This window comes from Neopelma chrysocephalum, unplaced genomic scaffold (genome assembly GCF_003984885.1).
Source record: "Neopelma chrysocephalum unplaced genomic scaffold, ASM398488v2 Primary Assembly neopelma1_23, whole genome shotgun sequence".
NCBI lineage: Eukaryota > Metazoa > Chordata > Aves > Passeriformes > Pipridae > Neopelma > Neopelma chrysocephalum.
In genome coordinates, this window is record NW_020897691.1 from 29,104,390 (window position 1) to 29,126,615 (window position 22,226).

The 22,226-nt window shown below is 36.4% G+C and overlaps 1 protein-coding gene across 1 annotated transcript in view; it reads left to right on the top strand.

Moving 5' to 3' along the window:
* The first annotated feature begins 1,675 nt into the window (after positions 1-1,675).
* Positions 1,676-22,226, top strand: part of TRDN (triadin) — a 111,354-nt gene continuing 90,803 nt past the window's right edge. Inside the window, exon 1 of the mRNA XM_027683602.1 lies at positions 1,676-2,149. Coding sequence (XP_027539403.1) covers positions 2,128-2,149 — 22 coding nt within the window. The 5' untranslated portion in view covers positions 1,676-2,127. The remainder of the gene's footprint in view (positions 2,150-22,226) is intronic.

Below are 22,226 nucleotides of genomic sequence, written 5' to 3' on the forward strand. Positions count from 1 at the left end.
CAAGGAAGTAAGGCATGGAGGCAAGAGAGCAGGTGGCAGAAGATGAAATAGAAGGCAATGAGATAAAGACATTTACGCATATGCAGTAGGTTATACAAACAGATGTGTCTGGGTATAGTTCACAATCTCAGGATCTTGCTTCATAAAACAAGAAAAAATTCAGACAATTTTTCACCTTTTCTCTCTCCTCATATATCCAAACTTAGACTTTACTATTTTATTTCATTTTGAATAGCATGACTTTGCAATATAGCCTGTGCTTTGGGTAATCAGCTGAGATGGTCTCTCTCACATGTCAAGCAAGTAGTAAAGCTGTCAAAACACAGATGACCCAAAATACTTAACTGTTCATGGAAAATGGAACTGCTCCAGGAGAGAAATAATTAAGAAGAACAAGGGCTTTCCCTGAGTATCATACCTGCTATCATCCTTTACTAACGACTGAGCTACTGTGGGCAGCTCTTTTGTCAATATGAATGTAATTTTGATATTCATGAAAGAGTATTTTTGAAAGAATAAGGTTGTGCCTAAAATCCCTTTATCAGCTTTAGTGAGGAGGATCTACTGAAGGACAGGCTAAAGGAGTAAACAGAGGGTTAGAGGGATGATCAGAAAAGCATTGACTACTTAGCATCAAGTAATCAGAACTTGTCAGTGCAAAAGATTTGGTCAGTAGAGCTAAAGGAGAAAGGGGATAGAGCACTGATTGTAAGCTTACATTTTCAGTAAAGTGACAGGTTTGAAGTATGTTAAGAGTACTGGGAAGAGAAAAATCCTGCTGGTGACAGTACTGCTCAATGAACCTTTGCTTCTGCATCTTGTGCACTGGACAAACAGATTCCTTTCCCCATACTTTGCCACAGAGCCAGGTGCTTATATCTTCTGCGGGGAAGATGAGAATTGTAAATGCCAACTCATGTAGCAGAGAGGAGTTGACTATAGGTTCCCTGGTAAGAACTGTTTAGGATGGTTTCTGATTTCATATGACGATGACATTTATGTAGAGGTATGCTGGCTCGACGGCACTTTTTTGCTAATTTCATTTTCAACCTATTGACCACATACATAATTCCACAGTTGTGAAATTGTATGCAGTGCAATGAAAAGATTGATCAGGTTTTAAAATCATTATTCTTATTTAAATTGTTAATATTTTTCTTCCTCTAAATTGTTTTAAAAATCTACTTATTTTCAGTTGTATAAAATATTTTTTTAAATCACAGAATTTTTAAGCTATTTAAATATTTCCATCAATCAGACACAGAAAAAAAATCTATCTGCTTAATATTTTTGCATATTACCTTCATGTATTTAGACCATATAAACTGTTACTATTTGAATTTCAACCATGTTCTGTAATATTTAGATGAACTTCACAGGTATGTGTGATAATTGCAGTAAATTAGAAAAAGATGAAAAAATCCAAACTGAAGAAGTTACCATTTTCATAGATTTGAACTGGTGTCTCAGTTGGTTCTGAACTATGACTATTGAAGTGAAGAAAATCACCCAAATTTACCCTCCCCCTTAGTCAGCAGTAAGCTTCATAGGACCCTCCCCAGCCAAATAAGGTCAGGAAGAATGTGCTCAGCACTGAGTGTGCTAAGAATAAAGTTGAACTGGGATGGATAAGGTTACTTTGAACTCTATATTTCATGTTTCCCGACATACCCCCCAAAGAACTGCAATTATGCTGGCGAGGCTGCAGAAGTGTTGAGCAGTTCTTTCCCAGTTCTTTTGATTTTTGTTGCCTTTCCATGAGTTCCTGTCCTGTTTAGAGCTGTGTCTTTTTACTTTTTATTTGTAGTGTGCGTGGTTCCGAGGATATTAGAAAAATGTGCTGAAGGTTCACTGTGAGGCGTGGCTATTTTTGTTAGAAGCTGATACTTTAGACTGAGCTTTAAGTAGTGCCTCTGGAAGACCTTGGGTTGCTGTGGGAGGGCATGATTCTGCAGAGGAAAAAGACATTTCAGAGGGCACAAAAGAAGAAGGAACACAATTAGACAAAGCAGAGGACCTCCTTCCTTCTCATTCTGCAGCTCCTGCAAGAGCCAGCAACCCAGAAGTACAATCTAAGCTGCCACAGTAGATCTTGACTATTTTAACAGAGTATCTCTTACCATCATCATGGCTGAGATTACAGCAGAAGGTACAGTAACTCTTTTCAAATATAATTAACCAAAAATTATATGTACTTTAACAATATAATTGAGCTAGCAGGTCAAAAAGGTTTGTTACTCTTATCAAATAATTCTTTTACTCTAGGACCATTTCATTTTGTGTGGTGGATTGCCTTTTACTTTTCTTTCCTGTTTTTTCTTTCTTTTTTTTACTTTTTCAATCCTGTAGCCTGAGTTTTTACCAGTTACTGAAGCTAGTTCTCTGTACACCTCTAAAAATAGCCTTAGTCTCAATTGCAGAACATCACCATTTAGGCAGCTACATTAGAGTTATACAAGAGGGGAATGTCTAACTTTTCAGGGTGTTCTACTCTCAAGTCTTTGCTCAGGTAGTCACTTATAATGAGAGATTTGCCTGAGTCAGAATAGTTTAATTTGTTGGCCCTGATTTTTCCATAGGGAGCACAGAGTATTTGTGAACTGTATATGTAGTCACTGAAGGGTAAAAGGTAAAAAAACCTCTGAAATCCTTTTTAAGATAAACTTCTAAAGGAGTCAGAGAAAATTGTGCTGAAATAAGTATGCCAAAGCTTGGCCTGCAAGAATGAAAGGCAATAGTATTAACCAATAAATACATATTCTAAAATAAGAATGTTTCATGTACTTTAATATTTCCTGACCATTCATATTTAAATAATATTTTAGATGCATAACAATATTTTATCAACTGCAGTCAGTCAGAGGATATATTTAAAATGCAACCCTCTTTAATACTGAATATTTTTGTTAAATTTCATTCCAACCTTTTTTTTACAGTGTTTATCTGAATTTAATAATGACATTACAAAAGGTGCTTTTAAACAGTCTTCTGAAGGTTATTTTTATTCTACTTCTCACGATTATGTTGTCTTTCAGTGCATGAAAGCTGTAGTTTTCATCTTCCATTTTTTTATTGTTCTGCATTAAGGATTCTGCATTAAGTGCTATTAATGAGTGACCCCCTTCCTTCTAAAAGGTTGGTATTAAGAATATGTCAAATTGTACAATCGTTGCTTGATGTCTGGTTAGCCATAGCAAGGAGATAATGTGATTTTTTAATCAGCAGTTGGACTGTTCTCTAATTTACTTCTGGCTGCAAATATTGACAAAACAGGTGTCTCAGCCTGACAGCTGATACAAACACTAGTTTATTTGGATATTCTTAACCAAGTTTGTTTTAAACATTGGTTATTTTGTAGCTATGATCAGGGAAATCTATGGAATAACCAAATTAGTAAGATTTTTAGTCCAAAATTATTCCTAAAAATAGAAGACTTTTCAAGCAGTCTGGAAGTGACTTTTCAGTCATTTATTTTATTGAAGAAAGACAATAAAAGATCCTAAAATGAAATAAAAGACCCTATATTAAAAGAAAACAAAGAGTCTGAAAATGTTTTTATTGTGCTTTTATAGTGGTTTTCAGGTATTCCTTAGCTATAATAGTGTGTGTCTTTCTTCTGTGTTTTTTTTGTGCAAAGCATAGACTTTAGGTGATAAAGGGCACCAGCTCCACAGTAAGCTGACCTTCTGTACGGCAGGTAAATAAACCATATAATTAGTTTAGTTTAGTTTAGTTTAGCTTAGTTTTGTTTCCACGTATTTAGAACAGACTTATGTTGATAGACTGATTTTAAAACTCTGTATCCATGAGATGGAAATTTTACTCATGGAAGAAAAGTAAGAATTCTGCCTCAGGGTAACGTTTCACTGCAGTTTATTTTCCTCCCGGGCTAGTACTGGCACTCACAGTCTGAAAGTTTAAATATAAACTTCAGCAACATATAGTTTGGTTAAATAAAAAATGTATTAAAATACCTGTTGCTTCACAGAATTTCTTTTTTTTTTCCCATACTACATCCCATCCCCTGATTTTCTGAGATGTTCATGGCTTGATTAGGATTAAAACACTTGCTCCTTGGGATAGGCATTCATAACTCTATCTTACAGTGTCAGTCTCGCATCAGCCAGACTGTCGGGCTCCTTGACTTTTGAGGTACCATGATGACGCGTAAAAGAGCAGGGCACAACAGTGATGCAGGCTTCAACTCTGCCATGGCCAGTGTAGCTGCTGGTTTAGAGAGATGGTCTAGCCCTGGTAGAGTGTGTGGCTGCATATCTCAGGATACCTTTTTCTGACAGCCCACGTCAAGACTGTGATCTATTCAAAGATAGATGAATAGGGATGATGGGGAGCTCTTTCAGGTCAACATCATGATAGTGACAATAAGACTAAGTTACTTAAAATGTTGCCACTAAGCAATGACCCTGCCCTGTCTCCTTGCATCATAAGTCACATGTGCTACCTATTCTTTTCCAAAGCTGCAAATTAGTTGTGGAAATACTGGTGAAATGTACACTGTGAAAGACAAAATGAGATCTCTGAAGACAGCAACTTATAAGTGTCCTTAGAAAGTTGGCAGGACTTATGTCTCCTGCTGTCAAGTATTTAGGAGAAGATTCCGAGGGATTATCTTCAGCATTCTCATATTACATGTCATTGCAGTCACAGAAATGTACTATTAAAAAGTGGAAGTCCTTAAAAGTGTATAAAAAAAAGTCTCAGTACAGATACTAAGTACTCTGTCTTTCCAAATCTCTCAAGGTCTAATACTAGTATTATTAGCATTATTAAAATATTAATATTAATTTATATTAATTATTGATATTGTTATTGTTACATTTAAGCTGTTATTGAGTATTCTTGTAATGGCCAGGATCTTTACTGTGATCCACCTAAGTGATTGTCTAGCAAGCTGTGTTACTTTGCTGTGTTTATGGAACACAGGGATTGGACTGGACTCGATGGCAGATGTAGTTCACAGAATCACAGAATATGCTGAGTTGGAAGGGACACATAAGGATCATCAAGTCCTTGGATCATCAGGACCATCCCCAAGAGTCACACCATGTACCTGAGAGTATTGTTCAAACGCTTCTTGAACTCTGTCAGGCTTGGTGCTGTGACTACTTCCAGGGGATCCTGTTCCAGCAGCCAACCACCTGGTGAAGAACCTTTTTCTAATATCCAGCCTAAACCACCCCTGACACAGGTTTGTGAGGTGACTTTCCTCATCCTGCAATGGGCCAATATTTCTATACCGCTTATTGCCATTAATATATATGAAAAAACTCTTTTTATTGTCCCCCACGTTTCTGCCCACATTCTGCTCCAGTTGAGTTTTGACAGCACAAATTTTCTCCCTTCAAAGACAAGCAGAATCTCTGAATTCTTCCCATATCACTTGACTTTGAGCCTAGCACCTCTGAGAAATGGCTTCAACCAAAATACAGCTTAACCTATATGTGCACAGTAGCTCCAGCAGCAGCCTCATAGTTGGTCCTTTCTAGTCTCCTGCAGGTCACAGTGCAAGGTTGCTGGCTGTCCCCTGACACTTTATCCTCCTATGCAGGGAAGAATGAACAGAGACTCAGCTCTGCTTGCTGCAGTGCTCTGGAGACTGTGCACTGACCTAATCCAAGGAGACAAGGTTTCTATGCCAGCTGTTTGTCTGCCACAACTTACTTCTCCAGTAGAGCAAGAGAGAAGAAGGAGTCAAATAGAAATAAGACAATGAGTTACAGTTTGGTCCTTATTTTGCTGCTGAGAGCTGTGCGACTACATATTTCCTCTATCTGGGAGCAGACTGCAAGCAGACAGGCAAGCCCTGAGGCCGCACACAACTTGTCAGTGACAAAATCAAAATTAGCTTTTCAGGATTTCAGTCCTTTACGCAGGCTTGTTGATAGCTACAAAAAGTTTTAAGATGTAAACCATTTCAAAAGGCAATAAGATCTGCATGCTTGAAGATTAATAGACGCGAAACTAATAATATATGAGAAATAACCCTTTAGGCATATGAGGTTTCCTACCTTTCAGTTAGACTGCTGTTCAAGCTTGGAATTAGAAGGTTTCTATAGAATTCATTTAGCATCTAGTATATTTCCAAAATGAAAAGGTGTCTTCTTTTTCTGGCTTTCAGTGTTAAGGAAGAAGATAGTATACCTTTTACAGCAGGGTAAGGAAAATACAACAATTTTAGCAATGATTTTTTGAAGGAGTCAGTCTGTTCTTGTTCAGAACTACCAGATAAAATTAACAACCTAATTACTCGGAGAGACAAAAAGTCAGAAAACCCTGCCTGTAAAAAAGTCTTTGCGGGGAACAAAAGCTCCAAATTCTCACTGAAATTCCTTAAAATTTGTATTCCCCTGTGACTGCGGGCCTGGACAACTGAGCTTGTTAGTTTGGCTCCAGCCTTGGTACTTTCTCATGGCCTGTTGAAGCAAGTGTGAGGCCAAATTTACTATCTTAAGTTTTAGGTTTAAGAATTTGTGGACAATGCTACTTACAGCTGATACAGTATCTATGCATGTTCAGTTGGTACAGGGAAACTCTTACTTTAGGGAGCCCCTTAGAAAGTTTGCTACCTGTGGACAGCAGGAAGACTTATAACCAATAAACCAGAGGGCTAGGGTGTTGTTAATCTGTGATGGGCTGAAAGTGTCTATGTACAGTTAACTCCCCTTTACTTGTGGGCAAAGAGCTGTACTTTAGGTCTGAACATTTATTCATTTTTTAAAAAAAGAACCTGGTGCTCATAAGTATTTAGAACATATTTTAAGGTTATTTATATAATAAGAAACATGTTTAAAATCCAAGTAGTATTTTCAAGTTATTGGGGAGATAACTACTTACATTCTCAGAAGTCCCAATCTACAGCTTCAAATACTGAAAATTTGAAAAAAACTAGTCTATAAATATTTTGCACAATTTTACCCATTGTCTAGAGTGTAAATACTGAATAAGAAGTAGATCATGCTGCTTTTACTGCTCTGCTGTGGAAAGCAGAAACTTTTTTTTTTAACCTTTTGGTTTAAATCATATTTCATAATATAGGTCTGGCTTCAGTTTAGGACATCTTGAGGACAGAGAAACAAGAGTTATCCTATTTGAATCAGGTGATGTGGTTACAGAAATGAAAAATCTTTTCTTTCTGATTTTTTTTGCTGGTTTCTTCTCTCTTTAAAATATTGGGCTAGTGGACGCTACTTATTTTACCAAATTAAACCGTATTTAAAATAGTGGAGGGTGAATTGCTTTAAATCAAAATGACTGAAAAAACTTGATTGATTAAAATACCAATTTTAATTGTGATTTAAAGCAACAAACAAGGAATCTGAATTTCAAAATCGCAATTTTAAATTTTTTTATATATGTCATTTATTGTTCTTTTTCCCAGAAGAATGGAAAAGAGACACTGATTCCTCTTGGCTGATTAGTAATATGGTAACTCAATATAGCCTTTCTCACTAAATTTGTGCCTTTTACTCTTAGAGAGACAGATAACCTGAAAATCCGTCTATTAAAAAATCTACAGTTTAGGAGCCATTTATCCAGATTCTTAGTCTTTTCATGTTGTTTTTGTTGGGTTTTGAATAATGGAGAATGGTAAATGGTGCATTTCTCTTTTGCTAGATAATGATTTAATTTTTACTTGTGGTTTCTGTCAAGCTTCATTGGGATGGAAATTGGAATTCAATTAAAATGATACAAATCCAGCATTTAAAAACTGTTTGTGTACTGTAAAGTATATATAATGCTATTTCTAATTTAATTTCTGGTCATTGCATCCCACAAGAATATGTAACTGATAGAGCTCATTTTCTTTCATGTAATATTTATTCAAAAGTTAGAAAAAGAAAACATATTTCTTTTTTTTTAAAGTCTTAATTATTTCTTGTTATAAAATAATAATTGAGTTCAAATAGTAAAATAAATTGAATTAAGAACACATTCTTTGTATTTGCAAACAGGTCATACTCTCAAAAAAAGGCTACCTTAACTTAACTGCATCTGTTTAGCCAGTAACTTCCAGCAGTTCAGCGATTTCTTTAAAAATTTTCACAACTGTAATGGCTTGATCATGGCTTTTTTGTTTAAATAAAAGTGATTTCTATAAATAGTAGTGTAAAATTGTAGTACTGTGAAAGTGTGATCCTTAGCACAGGTTTTCTTAATTTCACATTTAATTTTTAAAAGGGATTTTTTTAAAGACTTGCAAAGAAAACTAGTTTATGATTCAAAAACCATCAACAATTTTATTCCCTTCCTTTCCCCCCTGAAGAATCATTTTAGTGGGTCTTAAAAAACAAAAAATGGTTGAGGATTAATATTGAAATGTATTCAGATACGTGTAAAATGGGAACACAGGGTTTTTCATACAATGCTTTCACATTAAACTAAAACCAAATCAAAGGTGTGGTCAAAGAGAATTTAAAGAGATGGACGGGCTTAATATCCTTAGTGCTTTACATTGACAGATCAGACAGGTATCTCAGTACATGAAGTAGATAAACTGATCTGAAATATAAAGTCACCCCATACAAAGACTTAAGCTATGGACAACCAGCTATATTTCTTATCCATATCATCCCACTGTCATGTTCTCTTGCCAGTTTTAAACATTTTTACTGGAAAAATATGACTATTTAATATTTTAGTGTTAGCCCTATGCCTTCATATAAATCTTGCTTTAGTGCATTGGAACAGACCATTGGAAAGACTTTAGATCCCTGAATGGGAGTGTGTTTAAGCTGTATGTGGTCAAAAGGGACCAGCAAGATTTATCTTCTAGGTCTTTTTCCTAATGTGCGCCAACAGCACAGTTGATTTATGTAAAAAAGTCTATTGGAATTACGAAGCAAGTACATGGCTACCAAAGCTACTAATGGTAGAGTTAGTGACACCAATAGGTAGCAGAGATACCAGATGACACTGTTGACAGACCTTGTCCTGTCCCACCTTTTTATCTTTCTCCTCTCCTCCCCCTTTCAAAATATGTTAGATAATATTGCAGGTAATATTCAGGAGAGGTAACTCTGGTCACGTCTTTAAATGTAGGTATTGAAGGTATTGATTTTTTTTAATTATTATTTCTTCTATCCCAAACAGTCCATAAGCTAAATCTCATCTAATTTATACTTTCAGTCAGGTTAGTTCAGTTGCTCAAAATCATGGCCAGTGATGAGTTTTGCTCTTAGAAATCAGAATGAAAAAGCGATCACTTTAAGTCTTGCATAAGCCTCACTTGAATGCTGTGGCTGATTTGACCTTTTTTTAGAATAAGTCTGACAGCACGGTATGAACTTGTATCTGGCCTAAAAGTTCTTCTTGGTGCCATGCAAAGGCATTTACCATAAGAAAGGAAAATATTAAATGCCAAGCACAGGAAAACTTTCTCACTGGAGAAGTCCCCTCTTTCTATCTTCAAAGTTAGTTTTAAAAAATCCTTTACAAATATGTAATGAGTAAAGACCTGCTACTCCCTGTACGTGCTTGTGTTCTGACAACTTCAAAAGTATCTCAGTACCTTTGCCTGGAGTCAAATTGTCAAAAGCACAATGAATCTAAGCCTTTGTAGCCTCCTTTGGTATGTAAATGAACTCATTTTTTCCCTATATTCCATTATGTAGACTTAAGTTGCGGTTCTCTATGCATGTCAGGAAGGCTAAATCTTGTTTCAATCTTTGCTGAGAGGCTATTCACTATTGACACAATTACCATAAATATAGTTTTCTGGTAACTATTTTACTGTTTTTAGAGGCATAATTTAATACATCTATTCAAATGTTAAGGTCCTTATTTTGCATTGACCTTTTCCTCCTATAGCGTATAGGACCTTAATTTTGACTTCAGGTCTATCCATGTGACTCTTACTAAAGTTAGCTGTATTAGTGTACGAGCATATCTGACACAAGATACAACTTAACATCCCAAAGAGGTGATACCACATGTATATGATGCGGCTCAGGCTATATACCTTTCATAGTTTTAGAACCCAAATATTTAAACTGTAATTGCAGCAAAAGTTTAGTATAATTTCAATCGCTTTTTTTTAAAGGAAAACATTCAAACCCTCTTCTTCTTAGAAATTTTGTTCAATCACCATTCACGTTAGGATTAAAAAATGTGACCATTTTACAAAGAGATATCCAAAGTTAGACTCATTCTTTTAAATATTTACTGTTGATTTGGTTTGTTGTTTTGGGCTGGTTTGAGGGGGGGCGAGTTGTGGGTTTTTTGTTTTCTTTTGTTTCGGTTTGGCTTGGTTTTTTATATTGTTTTGTTTTGGTTGGTTGGTTTGGTTTGGGGTTTTGTTTGTTTTTTGTTGCTGCTTGTTTGGGGGTTTTTTTGGTTTTTTTGTTAGTTTGTTTGTTTTTTCCTTTGTGTGTGTGTGTTTTGGGGTGGGTGTGGGAGGTTTTTTTGTTTTTTTTTTTGGTTTAGTTTGGTTTGGTTTTTGTTTTGTTTTGTTTTTTTTTTACCAGGAGTGTGTATTATATATTCCATGTTATGTGTATATTGTAGCAAAAGACCTGTGATAGAGGTTGAATGTGAACTCTGCCTGGAGCAGCTACATCACTAGATGGCTGACTGCATCCAGTGACTTGAAGCAGAACCACTACATACTCTACTCTTAATTTGTCTCACAACCTGTAAAGTCAATGAAGATGTTATTTTAGTAGTAGAGTGAGTTTTGAGAACACAAGATTTTCTACTGCTTCAAAAATGCAAGGGCTCAAAAATCTTTTGATAAAGTTTTCACTTTAGTAAGAGGCATGTCAACTTAGAACTAAATACATGTGGGTTTTTTTCTCAGAAAGAGTAGCCCTGTTGTCAGATGGTCAAGCAGAAGTAATCCATGTGAGATACATCTATCCTAAAATGCATGTCTTGTTCTTGCATTTTGTATTGATTACCTAAAAGCCACCTGAAATGGTCTAGAGAATGTAATGCTCTACTCTGCTGTTAGTTAACCGGATGAAGTGACGAATTTCCAGATCAGTAATAGCCCAAACTCTCTTTTCTCAACCTACTCTCTCTCTTCCTTTTCCAGAAATAAGTGCTGTGGGATCCTCTCCCCAGAGACACACCTCCATGCCTATTCCTTTCATTTATCACAAGTGAGAGATCCACGCATTTTGTAATACACCTTCATTATATTTTGCCTGCAAGTTTCTATTGAACCAAAAGTGTCCAGTGATTTGCTGTTGTTTTCTTTTAGTGATTTATACAGAGCTCATGTAAGAAAGATCACAAGGGAAACTTTGCTGGGTCACCGTTACTCTGGAAAGAGGGGAACTTTGGAAATTATGGGGAAAACTACTCCACATATATGAGAATGCAATTTCAGGAAAGCTTTGTGAGGTTAGCTACAAATATTGATAAGGCTTCAGCACAGACTTAAGATTAAAATTAAATGCGAATTAAAATGTGCATATGTAGATATTAGTGCATTGGGAATGTGGAGTTTTACCAGTTAATGAATTAGGATAATTTCAACTATACAGGCAAAATAATGATGACGGTTAGGTTTTTGTCTTAAAAACCAATTAGTGGGAATTTCCTTTTAAGAATATATTTGCCATTGTTTCATTCATCATTCAGGATAGGCTAGTGCATTTCACACTGTGAAGTGCTAAAGGCAGTTTCACAGAAGAGGTACAAATTACTTAGTTAGTTTTACAGCAACATTTCTATCCAGTCTTCAGCGTACCATGCTAAGCATAGAAAATTAGAAATAATGCCACACTTCTGGAGGCTGCCAGAACAATAAAGTGACACTGGATCTGATTTTTTTTCCCACGGTAGTGCCTAGAGGTCAGGACTGCATTGGACTAATCACTTTACTTCATGTGGCCAGAAACAGTCTCTATCCTAGAATCCTAAAGTAATTTAAAATTTTAAAGATATTTCCTTAATATCTTGGAGATTTAAGTCTTTTTGACAATAATTTTAAGTTTTCATTTTCTAGCGGAGTGGATATTAAACTATACAACTGTTCAAAAGTACCCTCACTAAGTTCGTGGACAACACCAAGTTGGGTGGGAGTTTTGATCTGCTGGAGGAAGGAAGGCTCTGCAGAGGAATCTGAAGAGACTAAATAGATGGGCCAAGGTCAACGGAATGAGGTTAAATAAGGTCAAGGACTGTGTTCTACACTTCAGCCACAATAATACCATGCTTCAGGCTGGGGGAAGAGTGCATGGAAAGTGGTCCAGAAGAAAAGGACCAGGGAGTGCTGGTCAACAGCAACTGAACATGAGCAATCAGTGTGCCCAGGTGGCCAAGAAGGCCAATGGCATCCAATTGTATCAAAAACAGAGTGGCCAGCAGGACTAGGGAAGTGATTGTCCTTCTGTACTTGGCCCTGGTGAGGCCACATCTCAAGTACTGTGTCCAATTCTGGGACCCTCACACCATGAAAGACACTGAGGTGCTAGAGCATGTCCAGAGAAGGGCAACGAAGCTGGTGAAGGGTTTAATGATTAAGTCCTATGAGAAGCAGCTGAGGGAGCTGGGGTTGCTTAGCCTGGAGAAGAGGAGGTTCAAGGGGGACCTTATCACTCTCTAGAACTACCTGAAAGGAGGTTGTAGGAAGGTAGCAATCAATCTCCTCTCCCAGGCAACTAGTTACAGAACAAGAGGACATAGCCTCAAGCTGCACCAGGGGAGGTACAGGTTGGACATCAGGAGGAATTTCTTCATGGAAAAGATTGTTAAATATTGGAATGGACTGCCCAAGGAGGTGGTGGAGTCATTGTCCCTGGAGGTGTTCAAGAAGCAACTGGACATGGCACTTAATGCCATGGTCTAGTTGGTAAGGTAGTGATCAGTCAAAAGTTAGACTTGACGATCTCAGAGGTCTTTTCCAACCTAAATGATTCTGTGATTAAATTCTTGAGAATATTTTTAGTGCTAATCTGTGCTATTTTGATATATAAACCATGCTTTATGCTTTCTGTTTGCTGACTGGATTTTTCACATGAGTAAACCAAAGAAGAAGAAAAGCGATTGTTGCACTCCTCACTCTGCTGGAGATGGCCACATATGGTGGGCTTCAGGACCTATGAGATTTCTCACTACTCCCTGCCAGAGCCAGTTGCAATGAGATGCCTCTCCTCCCAGCGCTGGATGGCTGTGGTGGTCCCATGTCCCAAGGTGCAAGGAAGAGGGTGGCTGAGCCCATGCTACCCATAGGCACACACTATTCCAACCCAGCTTCATTCATCACTTTCCCCTCCTTTGGTCCTCTCACTAATAATCCCATCTATTAAACTCTTAGTTCTGCTGTCTCAAATCAGTGTTACTCCAGCAGAAGAGGTAGCAACAGTATTTCTTGGTTCTTGTACTTACAATGCTTTTGAGTTTAGTCTCAAAGATCAAAAATATTCATGTTCTGAAATAATTTTTCTGCATAGCAGAAATTTGTCTTAAATATCGCAAACTTTATGTAAGATTTCAACTAAACCTGTCCATTCTTCTCTCTATGGTACTGAGCCACTCTGAGATGTGAATGCAACATCGTATTTATTTGTAAACATCATGAAGGTAAAACTATTGATTCATTGCAGCTGCAGACTCTACCACTTTCCCCTCTATTCATTCCTCAAGCTGTTAATATATTCGTGGAATTTCTCAAATGTGAACACAGTTCTAACTTCCAGATGCTCCTTTTTTCCCTGCAAGTGCCAAGGTAGGCGAATATGAATTACATCTTCTCTTGAAAATGTACCTTGGTTGCAATTGGAACAATTCCACTGTCAGTCTTGTCCCACTGGAGGAAACAGCTGTTTTCCAGGTGAAACCTTTTGGCTAGAAACAAAAAAAGCATCTTATTATGTGTCTGTTTTCTAGCCCAGAAATCTCATTTTCAGGCAATTCTACATCTCCCTGATTTTCCATGTTTGTGTAAATAAGCAGGAAGAGACACCTTTGCTCTTGTCCCATACAATGTCTGTAAAAAATTATGCAGGAGTCTGAATTTCTGAGCACACGGGACACAGCAAATAGTTATGATTGGTATTAGGTCCTTGTGTTAAGGATGAGAAAGTAATGGTGGAAAAAAGCTTATATTAGTAAGTCCTTAAAAAAATTCTCTGGATCTTTCTTCTGCCCTGCACTACTCATTTTCTCAGATATCTGGTGAAGAGCTTGAAGTTCACTATGTCATATGGAAATCAATCTCCAACCTGAAAAACAAAACAACTAACCATCCAATAAAACAGTAACATGTTTCTTTTTTTTACACAAGAATAGGTATCAAAACAAAAAAATTATGTGAAGTCTGCTAAAAAAATAGAGTGTTTACAAAAGCCTGTGAAGTCTTGGTTGTACACAGTGTTCCTCTTTCTCCTCTCAGTTCTTATCTTTGAATGTAAGCAATACCAAAGCTATCTACCTTCTCTTTAAGAGTTCAGAAACTTCAGTGTATTTGTGAAAGTTCATTTTAATATAATAGTTGTCTCAATAGTTTCCTCACTAGAAAAACCTTTTTTCAGTTGCCTCTAAGGTATATACAAGTGAAAACCACCTTCTCATAGATACACTGGTTTAAGTTAGCATAAATGAAAACTCAGATAATGTGTTCATGTTTTTACAGGAGACATTCTTCACACTTCCATTCTTCAAGATATCATTGAAAGTTTTTCTCTATCTCAGTCTTTTCATGTTTGTTATTGTTAACTCCACCATTTGTAGCCTTATTGAATATGTCCAGTCAAAACCTTTGAAATAACTATTGTTTCTATTACTGCTAACAAAATCCTTATTGTCTTTAAGGTATTGTTGACAATAATTTCTCTCAATGATTTCTCTAATTATATAATTCCAAGTCTTTCAAAGTAGAAGAACTTACTTAGGTCTTCAATGAAAGTTGCCTGCATGAAATTTGCTAAATCTCTGAATTTGGTTTTGGAAGATTCACGTGTTTTCAACCACGGTCAGGACCTGATATCTATGTTTACTTTCAATTTTTCTGCTTCTTTTATTCTCACAGTATTTCTTTTATTCTTGCAGTAATTGAAAATCATTTTTTCAATCATTTTGAATAAAACTAGAACTGTGGTAGTGCCTCATCAGCTGAAACAGTACATATTCTATGTGAAAGAATACATATTTTTAGTCCTTATTATCATTCAGTACCTTGCTGATTTACTTTTGGTTGAAGAAACTTAACTTTTGTTTGGGGTTTTCAACTTGCTTAGATGCCAGGGCAGTGAAATGGGAAGATAAGAGAATCATAAATTATTTTATTCTTCATTGATTTTATAACCAGCATTTCATGAACACTTTTTCAGACATAGATATGAAAAATGTGAACTTCCCAACACATGGACTATTAATTTTCTGCAGATCTCTTGTATAAATACCATTTTCATGGCTTGTGTGCTTACAAAGGTATCATCAGAATTTATTCTGTATAGAAGTTACCTGCCAAAATATCCATTATATAAATCTGCAAGTGCTTCAGCACTCTAACTCTTTTTAATCTATACTTCTTTCTGCAAAGAAGTAGCTCCTGATTAAAGGTGATGTGAACTGAAGTATCAGCTGGGACAGAAACACACTGCGTATGATACAAATCTTGGCAATATTTTTCCATGACAAGTAGATCTTACACTTTCGAATACTTGCATGCTTGTTATCAACATTTTCAGTACTTGGTCATGGGAATGGTGACTTTAACAAGCCCCTGATATCTAAGAGTCCTCTATGTCCATTTCTGTAGTGGTTTGCTAGGGAATAGCATCCCCTGAGCAATGAATACCCAAGGGACACTGTCAAGTTGTAAGCCACCAGGTCTGAACATTTCTGGAAATACAGGGAAGACAATCTAACCTATGCCTGCCTATTTGGTGTCAAGGAAAATTTTCCTGCTCTCTCTCATAACAGGTATGTTGTGAATGTTCCTTAAAAGCTAATACTGCTCCCGCCCTCATCAGCAAGATGAGTAGAAATGAACCGTTGATCTGGACTGTTGAGACTGATGCCTTATTTAAATCTTATCTCAGACAACCCTTTTTTCACAGTTCCAAATGATGGAAGAACCCTAAAGACACTTTAGCTTTTCTCCACTTACCTGTCAAAAGTACCCCGCCCGGCCAGGCCCTGGGGAGTGGACTGTGTGCTGCACAGTATGTAGGTAGAGTTCTTTAAGAATATCATCCTATACAGTTTATTTCACACTTCCTATGTGACACTCAGCCTGAGGTTTAAATAAAGCACTACCTAAACAACAAAAAAACCCCAGGAAAAATAGAAAGCATAGTATAATGTATCATGCCCTTTTTCTATTTCATTATTTGAATATTATTAATTATTACTCATTTAATTATATTAGATACATTTTGTGTACATCTTGTCTTCTATTGAAATAGTTTTATAGCATGTTATGTCTTGTAGGTTTGGGGAGGTGAAAGATTATCAGTTACACAACCATAAGAACATAGTAAATGTAAGCTGTAAGCCCGAAATATTTATCATAAGGTAAATGTTCATTTTCTATAAACATGAAAGTATGCATTTTTTATGTATTAGCACTTACCTAATAACAGCTGAGGCTGCACTCTATCGATATAATAGAAAAGGAAATTAATAAAGAAAGGTTAGATGATGAATGGGCCTTTGATCAGAATATAACACCCAGCAAAATCTTGCAAATGTATAGGCAGAATAACTAAGTAACTCTCAAAAGCTTTATTAAAAATTTAGAAAGGACTAACAATTTCTACATCTGCAGAGGACATCTCTATGTCTTTTCATTATACTGGCAAAATTATGAGTTGAGACTGCTTTATTAATACTAAATACAATACTAAAGAAATATTAGACAATTGCTTGAAAGTTTCCTGAAATGAGAAAGTAGCAATAGCTTTGGTATTCTTAATATCCAAGAAGGAAATATTCAAGAAACTTTATACATATCTATATATATGCTGAATGTGTATACATGGTTTAAAAAGATGTCTAAAGAAGCCAAACAGCTACATTCATGGGAAGCCTGTGACATGTTTAATATAAACATTACACGATGTAGAGGAACAGTGAACTAGAAGTTAGAATGGGAGACCTGGGTTCAGCTCTTGTCTCCTACCAGTCTTCCAGTATGATCTCCTCTCTTCCCATGACTGCTCCATTGCTTCCTTTCTTCAGAATGAAAATAATATGGCCTTTCATCAGAGTGTGAACTGAAGGGAAGATAAATGTTAGAAGACCAGGGGCAGATAAATCCAGATTTGAAGACCTATAAAAATATGTAGATCTGAACTGCACACTTTGACTATGTGAAGATTTAGTAAATAGGAAAACATTGTATTTATATGGGCATGTTTGAGAATCATTAGAAGATTTGTGAATCAGGACAGGTAGTTTGGAAAACAATACCAGGCTGAAAAAAGTGTTCTTTCAGTTATTGTCTGAAAATGGGGTTTCTATTGTATGAAAAGGGTGGGATAAAATCAGGACAAATATGCCTAAATATTCTTTTCATGGTTGAACTTCAGGCAGAGGTATGCAACTTTATTCTTCTCTTTTTCAGTTAGAGAGTGAAGCACAAAATAACTAAGGTTGGGGCAAGTTGCCAAGAACATTATAGAGGTCCTGCAAGTTGTCTGATGTTCATGCAAGACACTCAAACTCGGTGGAAACTTTGCAGCAGCTGCTGTTACTATGAGCTAGGAATACTGGAGCTCCTACTATATGGATCTGCTCTATAGAGAATGTGGGGAGGTGTTACAGCTTGTGAAAGATAGCTGAATGTTTTTATGATGACTTCGTGCATGTTTAAAACACATGCTAAAGATTAGTTGATTTAGAATGCATAGGAGGAAATAAAGAAAGCAGGTCAAAATTTTTCCCCAGTGTAGCTCACTTTCTGTTCCAATTACTGATAACAACTTGGAGGGGCCATCTCAAGTTGATGGGTTTGTTTTAATTTGGAATAAAATCTTTTAACTGTACTGAGGCAAGACTAACATTATGAAAGCTTTTGGGACTGATTGTGTAATTTAAAAAAGTGGAAAGATTTTTTTTTCTGTTCTAAGATGTACCACTGAGGTTTGATGACTACTCTGCTGAAGTCTGCTTACATGTTAATTAGTCTTCCATGACCAAATAAGGTAGAACCCTATGTCTAATATAATGCAGACACGGGAACTGAGAGGCTATGAACTTCAGAAATAATCACATTCCAAAAACGTAAGCAAATGGATTCCTCATCCATACACAGGGCAGAAAGTTGCCCAGAAAGAGCAACTCAGAGACATTTCAACATTTTTGTCCCATTTTTATGCTAATCAGAAAAATGCAATGAGAGTGAATTAAAATGAATGATAAATTTGCAACATTCAATACTGGTGAAGAGTCTAGAGTACAAGAAGTCTTATGAGGAGCAGCTGAGGGAAGATGGGAGAAAAGGAGGTTTAGGGGGGACCTTATTGCTCTCTACGGCTACCTGAAAGGAGATTGGATGTCAATCTCTTCTCCCAGGTAACAAGCAATGAATAAGAGGAAATGGCCTCCAGCTGTGCCACAGGAGGTTTAGGTTGAACATTAGGAAAAAATTTCTTCATGGAAAGGGCTGTCAAGCACTGGAACAGGATGCCAAGAGAAATGGTAGAGTCACCATCTCTGGAGGTCTTTAAAAGACATGTAGATGTGGCACTTAGGGACATGGTCTAGTGGTGGCCTTGGCAGTGTTGAGTTAACAACTAGACTCAATGACCTTAAAGGTCTTTTCCAGCATAAGTGATTCTATAACTCTATGCTCTGACCAGGAATGTGTAGTTTGAATTTTTTTCTAGAATTTGGAATCTTATATTATGGAGACAATTTCACAAATATCTCTCTCATTAGACAATATTTTTATTTCATTTTTATTGCAAACACGTAAGTTTATAATTAATGGATTCTTCCTTTTGTTTATGTGTGTAGAAGCTTAATGAGAGTAGGATAAAGAAATATTTTAGTCATACTCTATATAGATAGGTTTTAAAAATAAATCTTCTACTTTTGGAATCTTTTAATTTAGAGAATATTTCTATTTTCTCTGTTATTGAATATGTTTAAAAGACTGCTAGCCTACAAGTAAAACTTTTATTGAAAATTAAGATGTCACTTCTCTGAGTCACTTAACAATGGATCGAAATTCTTTCTCCTTTCCTGAGGCTTAAATCCTACACTAAAAACATCCTCCCCAGGTATCATATATTTTATATGGATAAATATTTACATTTTCAAGGAGATACAGAAAAAACTATTTTTAAATATTATAATTGAGCAAATTTATACTGAAAAAATAGATATATATTCACAATATAAGGATTTTTTTATATATCAACATTGGAAATTCTGTGCTTAGTGAAAAAATTTACTTTAAAAGTTTTTCATTGGTTTATGAGAAACCCATTAATACAGAATGTTATGGCATATATGTTTGAAAAAAAACATTCATTTGGAATTTGAATCTACTCTGTCAGATGGCAAAATAAGTTAGCATCTTTTGTAGGAACCAGGAAAACCTTGAGCTATGTTAATCAGTTAATAATTCTGCCAATTCTTTCTCCATAAATCACAAATTTGTATGAAGCCATTATCATATACCAGAGAAGACTAGGCTATGGTAGATGAATTGGAGGGGGGAACCTTCAGGCCCTGGGATTCAGTCCATTACCTGGAAAGGTGCATGCTCTCCCACCCTGCCCCCCGCCTCGTGGCCTGTGACCCCCAAGGAGCACACACACAAACCACCAGGGAGGGATGGACGAAAAGAGAAAGTTTAATGTGGGGTAGGGGTTTATAAAGCTCTTGGGAGGGTCAAAGGGGACCATTTAAGGTGAGGGGTCTTACAAAAAACCAATCAGGTAGGGAGTTAACAGCCAATAAGGAAGGGGTTAACAAAAGACCAATGAGAACACCTTAGGACATCTTCCCAGGACACTCCTGCCTGAGAGATAAGAGGTCTTTACAGAGGATGCCGGGAAGAAGGAGCAGTGACTTTGCAAAAAGCCATCTTAACACATGTTTAAACAACATTAAAAACTTCTGATTCACCAGTCCATCTTTGGCAGGACTTTTTCCGTAAATCCATTGCTACACTAGGCAAAGAAAATATCCTGCCCATACAACAACACTACTATAATATAAGCAAAAAAATGCTTACTTTAATAACCTTGCACTTCTTGGTATCTTCCATGCATATTCCCCAAGGCAATCGTACAACTTAGGTGACATTTCAAGTTAGAGTTGACGTAGAAATTGGAACTTCACTCGTAGTTTGTAAATAAAGCAAATAGCCTTCTTAAATGCACACAGTGTTCTAGGAGCATTTGGATGGTACTCATGGGCACACGGTGTGACTCTTGGGCGTAGTCCTGTGCAAGGCTAAGGGTTGCACTTGATAATCCCTGTGGATCCCTTCCAGATCAGCATATTCTGTGATTCTGTTCCTTTTCACCCATTTATTTTTGCAAGACAAGGTCATAGCAGACATCCAAAGGCTGAATTTGGATTTCATAATTTCTTTGGGCAAGTAGTGGTGGAGAGGTACAGAACTGTACTTACTTGTGCATACATTTTAATCCAGACTTGCCTATAATTTCAAGTTTTATTTTATATGCCACATGAATATCTCCCTTTCTAGTGAGAAATATATCTAGGAATTATTACAGAGAATGGGTCAATTTCTGGAGCTAAATTGTGTAGCCAGGTAACCACTCCTCAGCATTTATCACTAGGATAAAATAGAGACCTGAATCTCATATCTGTGTGATCAGTTGAGCTCCTTATTATTATTATATCTCATCTACTCTGCAGAGATCTGAAGAGGTGTGATAGGAAGACTTAAATTGCAGGTAAATCTCTAGCCCCTTATGATAGATGAGGAGGTTTTGGGACCTGATATCCAGGTCACAGAAGCAGGAGTCCCTAAACCAATCTTTAGGCTATTCATTATGCTTCTAAGCAGCTCTTCTGGGTTTGTTTGTTTGTAATATAGTTGGCAATATTAGAAGTTCTCCAGACCTAGGTATGGGTACAAGACAAATTCACTAGTAGTCCCATTTGTTGTTAATTTACTTAGTCAGCTATTGCTAACAATTTCTAAAACGTGTTCATGACCTTGTTCTGCAGACAAGTGTTGATTGATTTGGGCTGTCAGGAGGAAGGATGCAGAGAATGGATATGATTACTGAAGTAATTTTATTTTTTCCTCAGGTAACATTCAAAGAATCCTAAGTCTTCTTAGTTTTCCTTCTTTTCTGTGTGTAGATGAGGTGACATAAAAATATCTGCATAAGGAGAAAAAGAGAAAAGAAAATAAGACACCTAGGACTCTCTACATGTACATGAATACTGTGTAGTGATCTTTTCTCCTCAAACTTAAATTGACAAGTTTTTCACACATTCCAAAACTTGGTCAGGGTATAATCCTGAATAAAATGGATTAAGATATGGCTAAATCACCATAGCTGCTTCACAAATGAGTGTAAGTGAGGGCACATTGACTTTTTCTTACTTGGATGAAGATTTTGGTTTTAAAATGTCTCAATAGTCTCAAAAACATCCAATTTTCTCCAGATTACTTAATATTAACTTGAAATAATATCCTCTAAGATGCAATCATCTGGCATAACCTTCTATTAAGGAAACCTTTGTAAGACAGTGCAAAGATTTCTCAGCTCTTGAGGATTCCAGAATACGTTAGATGACAGGTGTGTTGTGAATATGAACCCTCAACAAAGATCAACTGTTCTCACTGTGACAGCATAGTCTATGTGTCTCAGCTGCCCGTAGACAACATTCCTATTTTCCAAATAAAGATCAGAGATTAATGACATTATTAATTTAGTCTATCAACATCATACTTCATCTTCAAATTGCAATTTTTGGAATCATTATTCCAAAAACAAAATGATGAAACACGTCATTAACTTTTACCTAAACCCTGAATTCTATTCCTTGGTGTCAGTTCAAGAGCCCTTTTGTGCCCTAAAATTGAAAGGATAATTTCCAAAGGATCCTGTCAGATCAAAAAAAGGAGAAAAGAAAAAAAAAACAATCCAAAACCTTCAGAGGAACCATTTCTATAATGACTGCACTGCTTCCTAGAATTCTTTTCTTCTGCAAACACACACTGAATATAAAGAGTACATCAGAAAGGATTTTGGGCTTATAATTTGATAGGACCATAACTTTAACAACAAGTTTCAGAAACCTTGTTTCCCGTATTT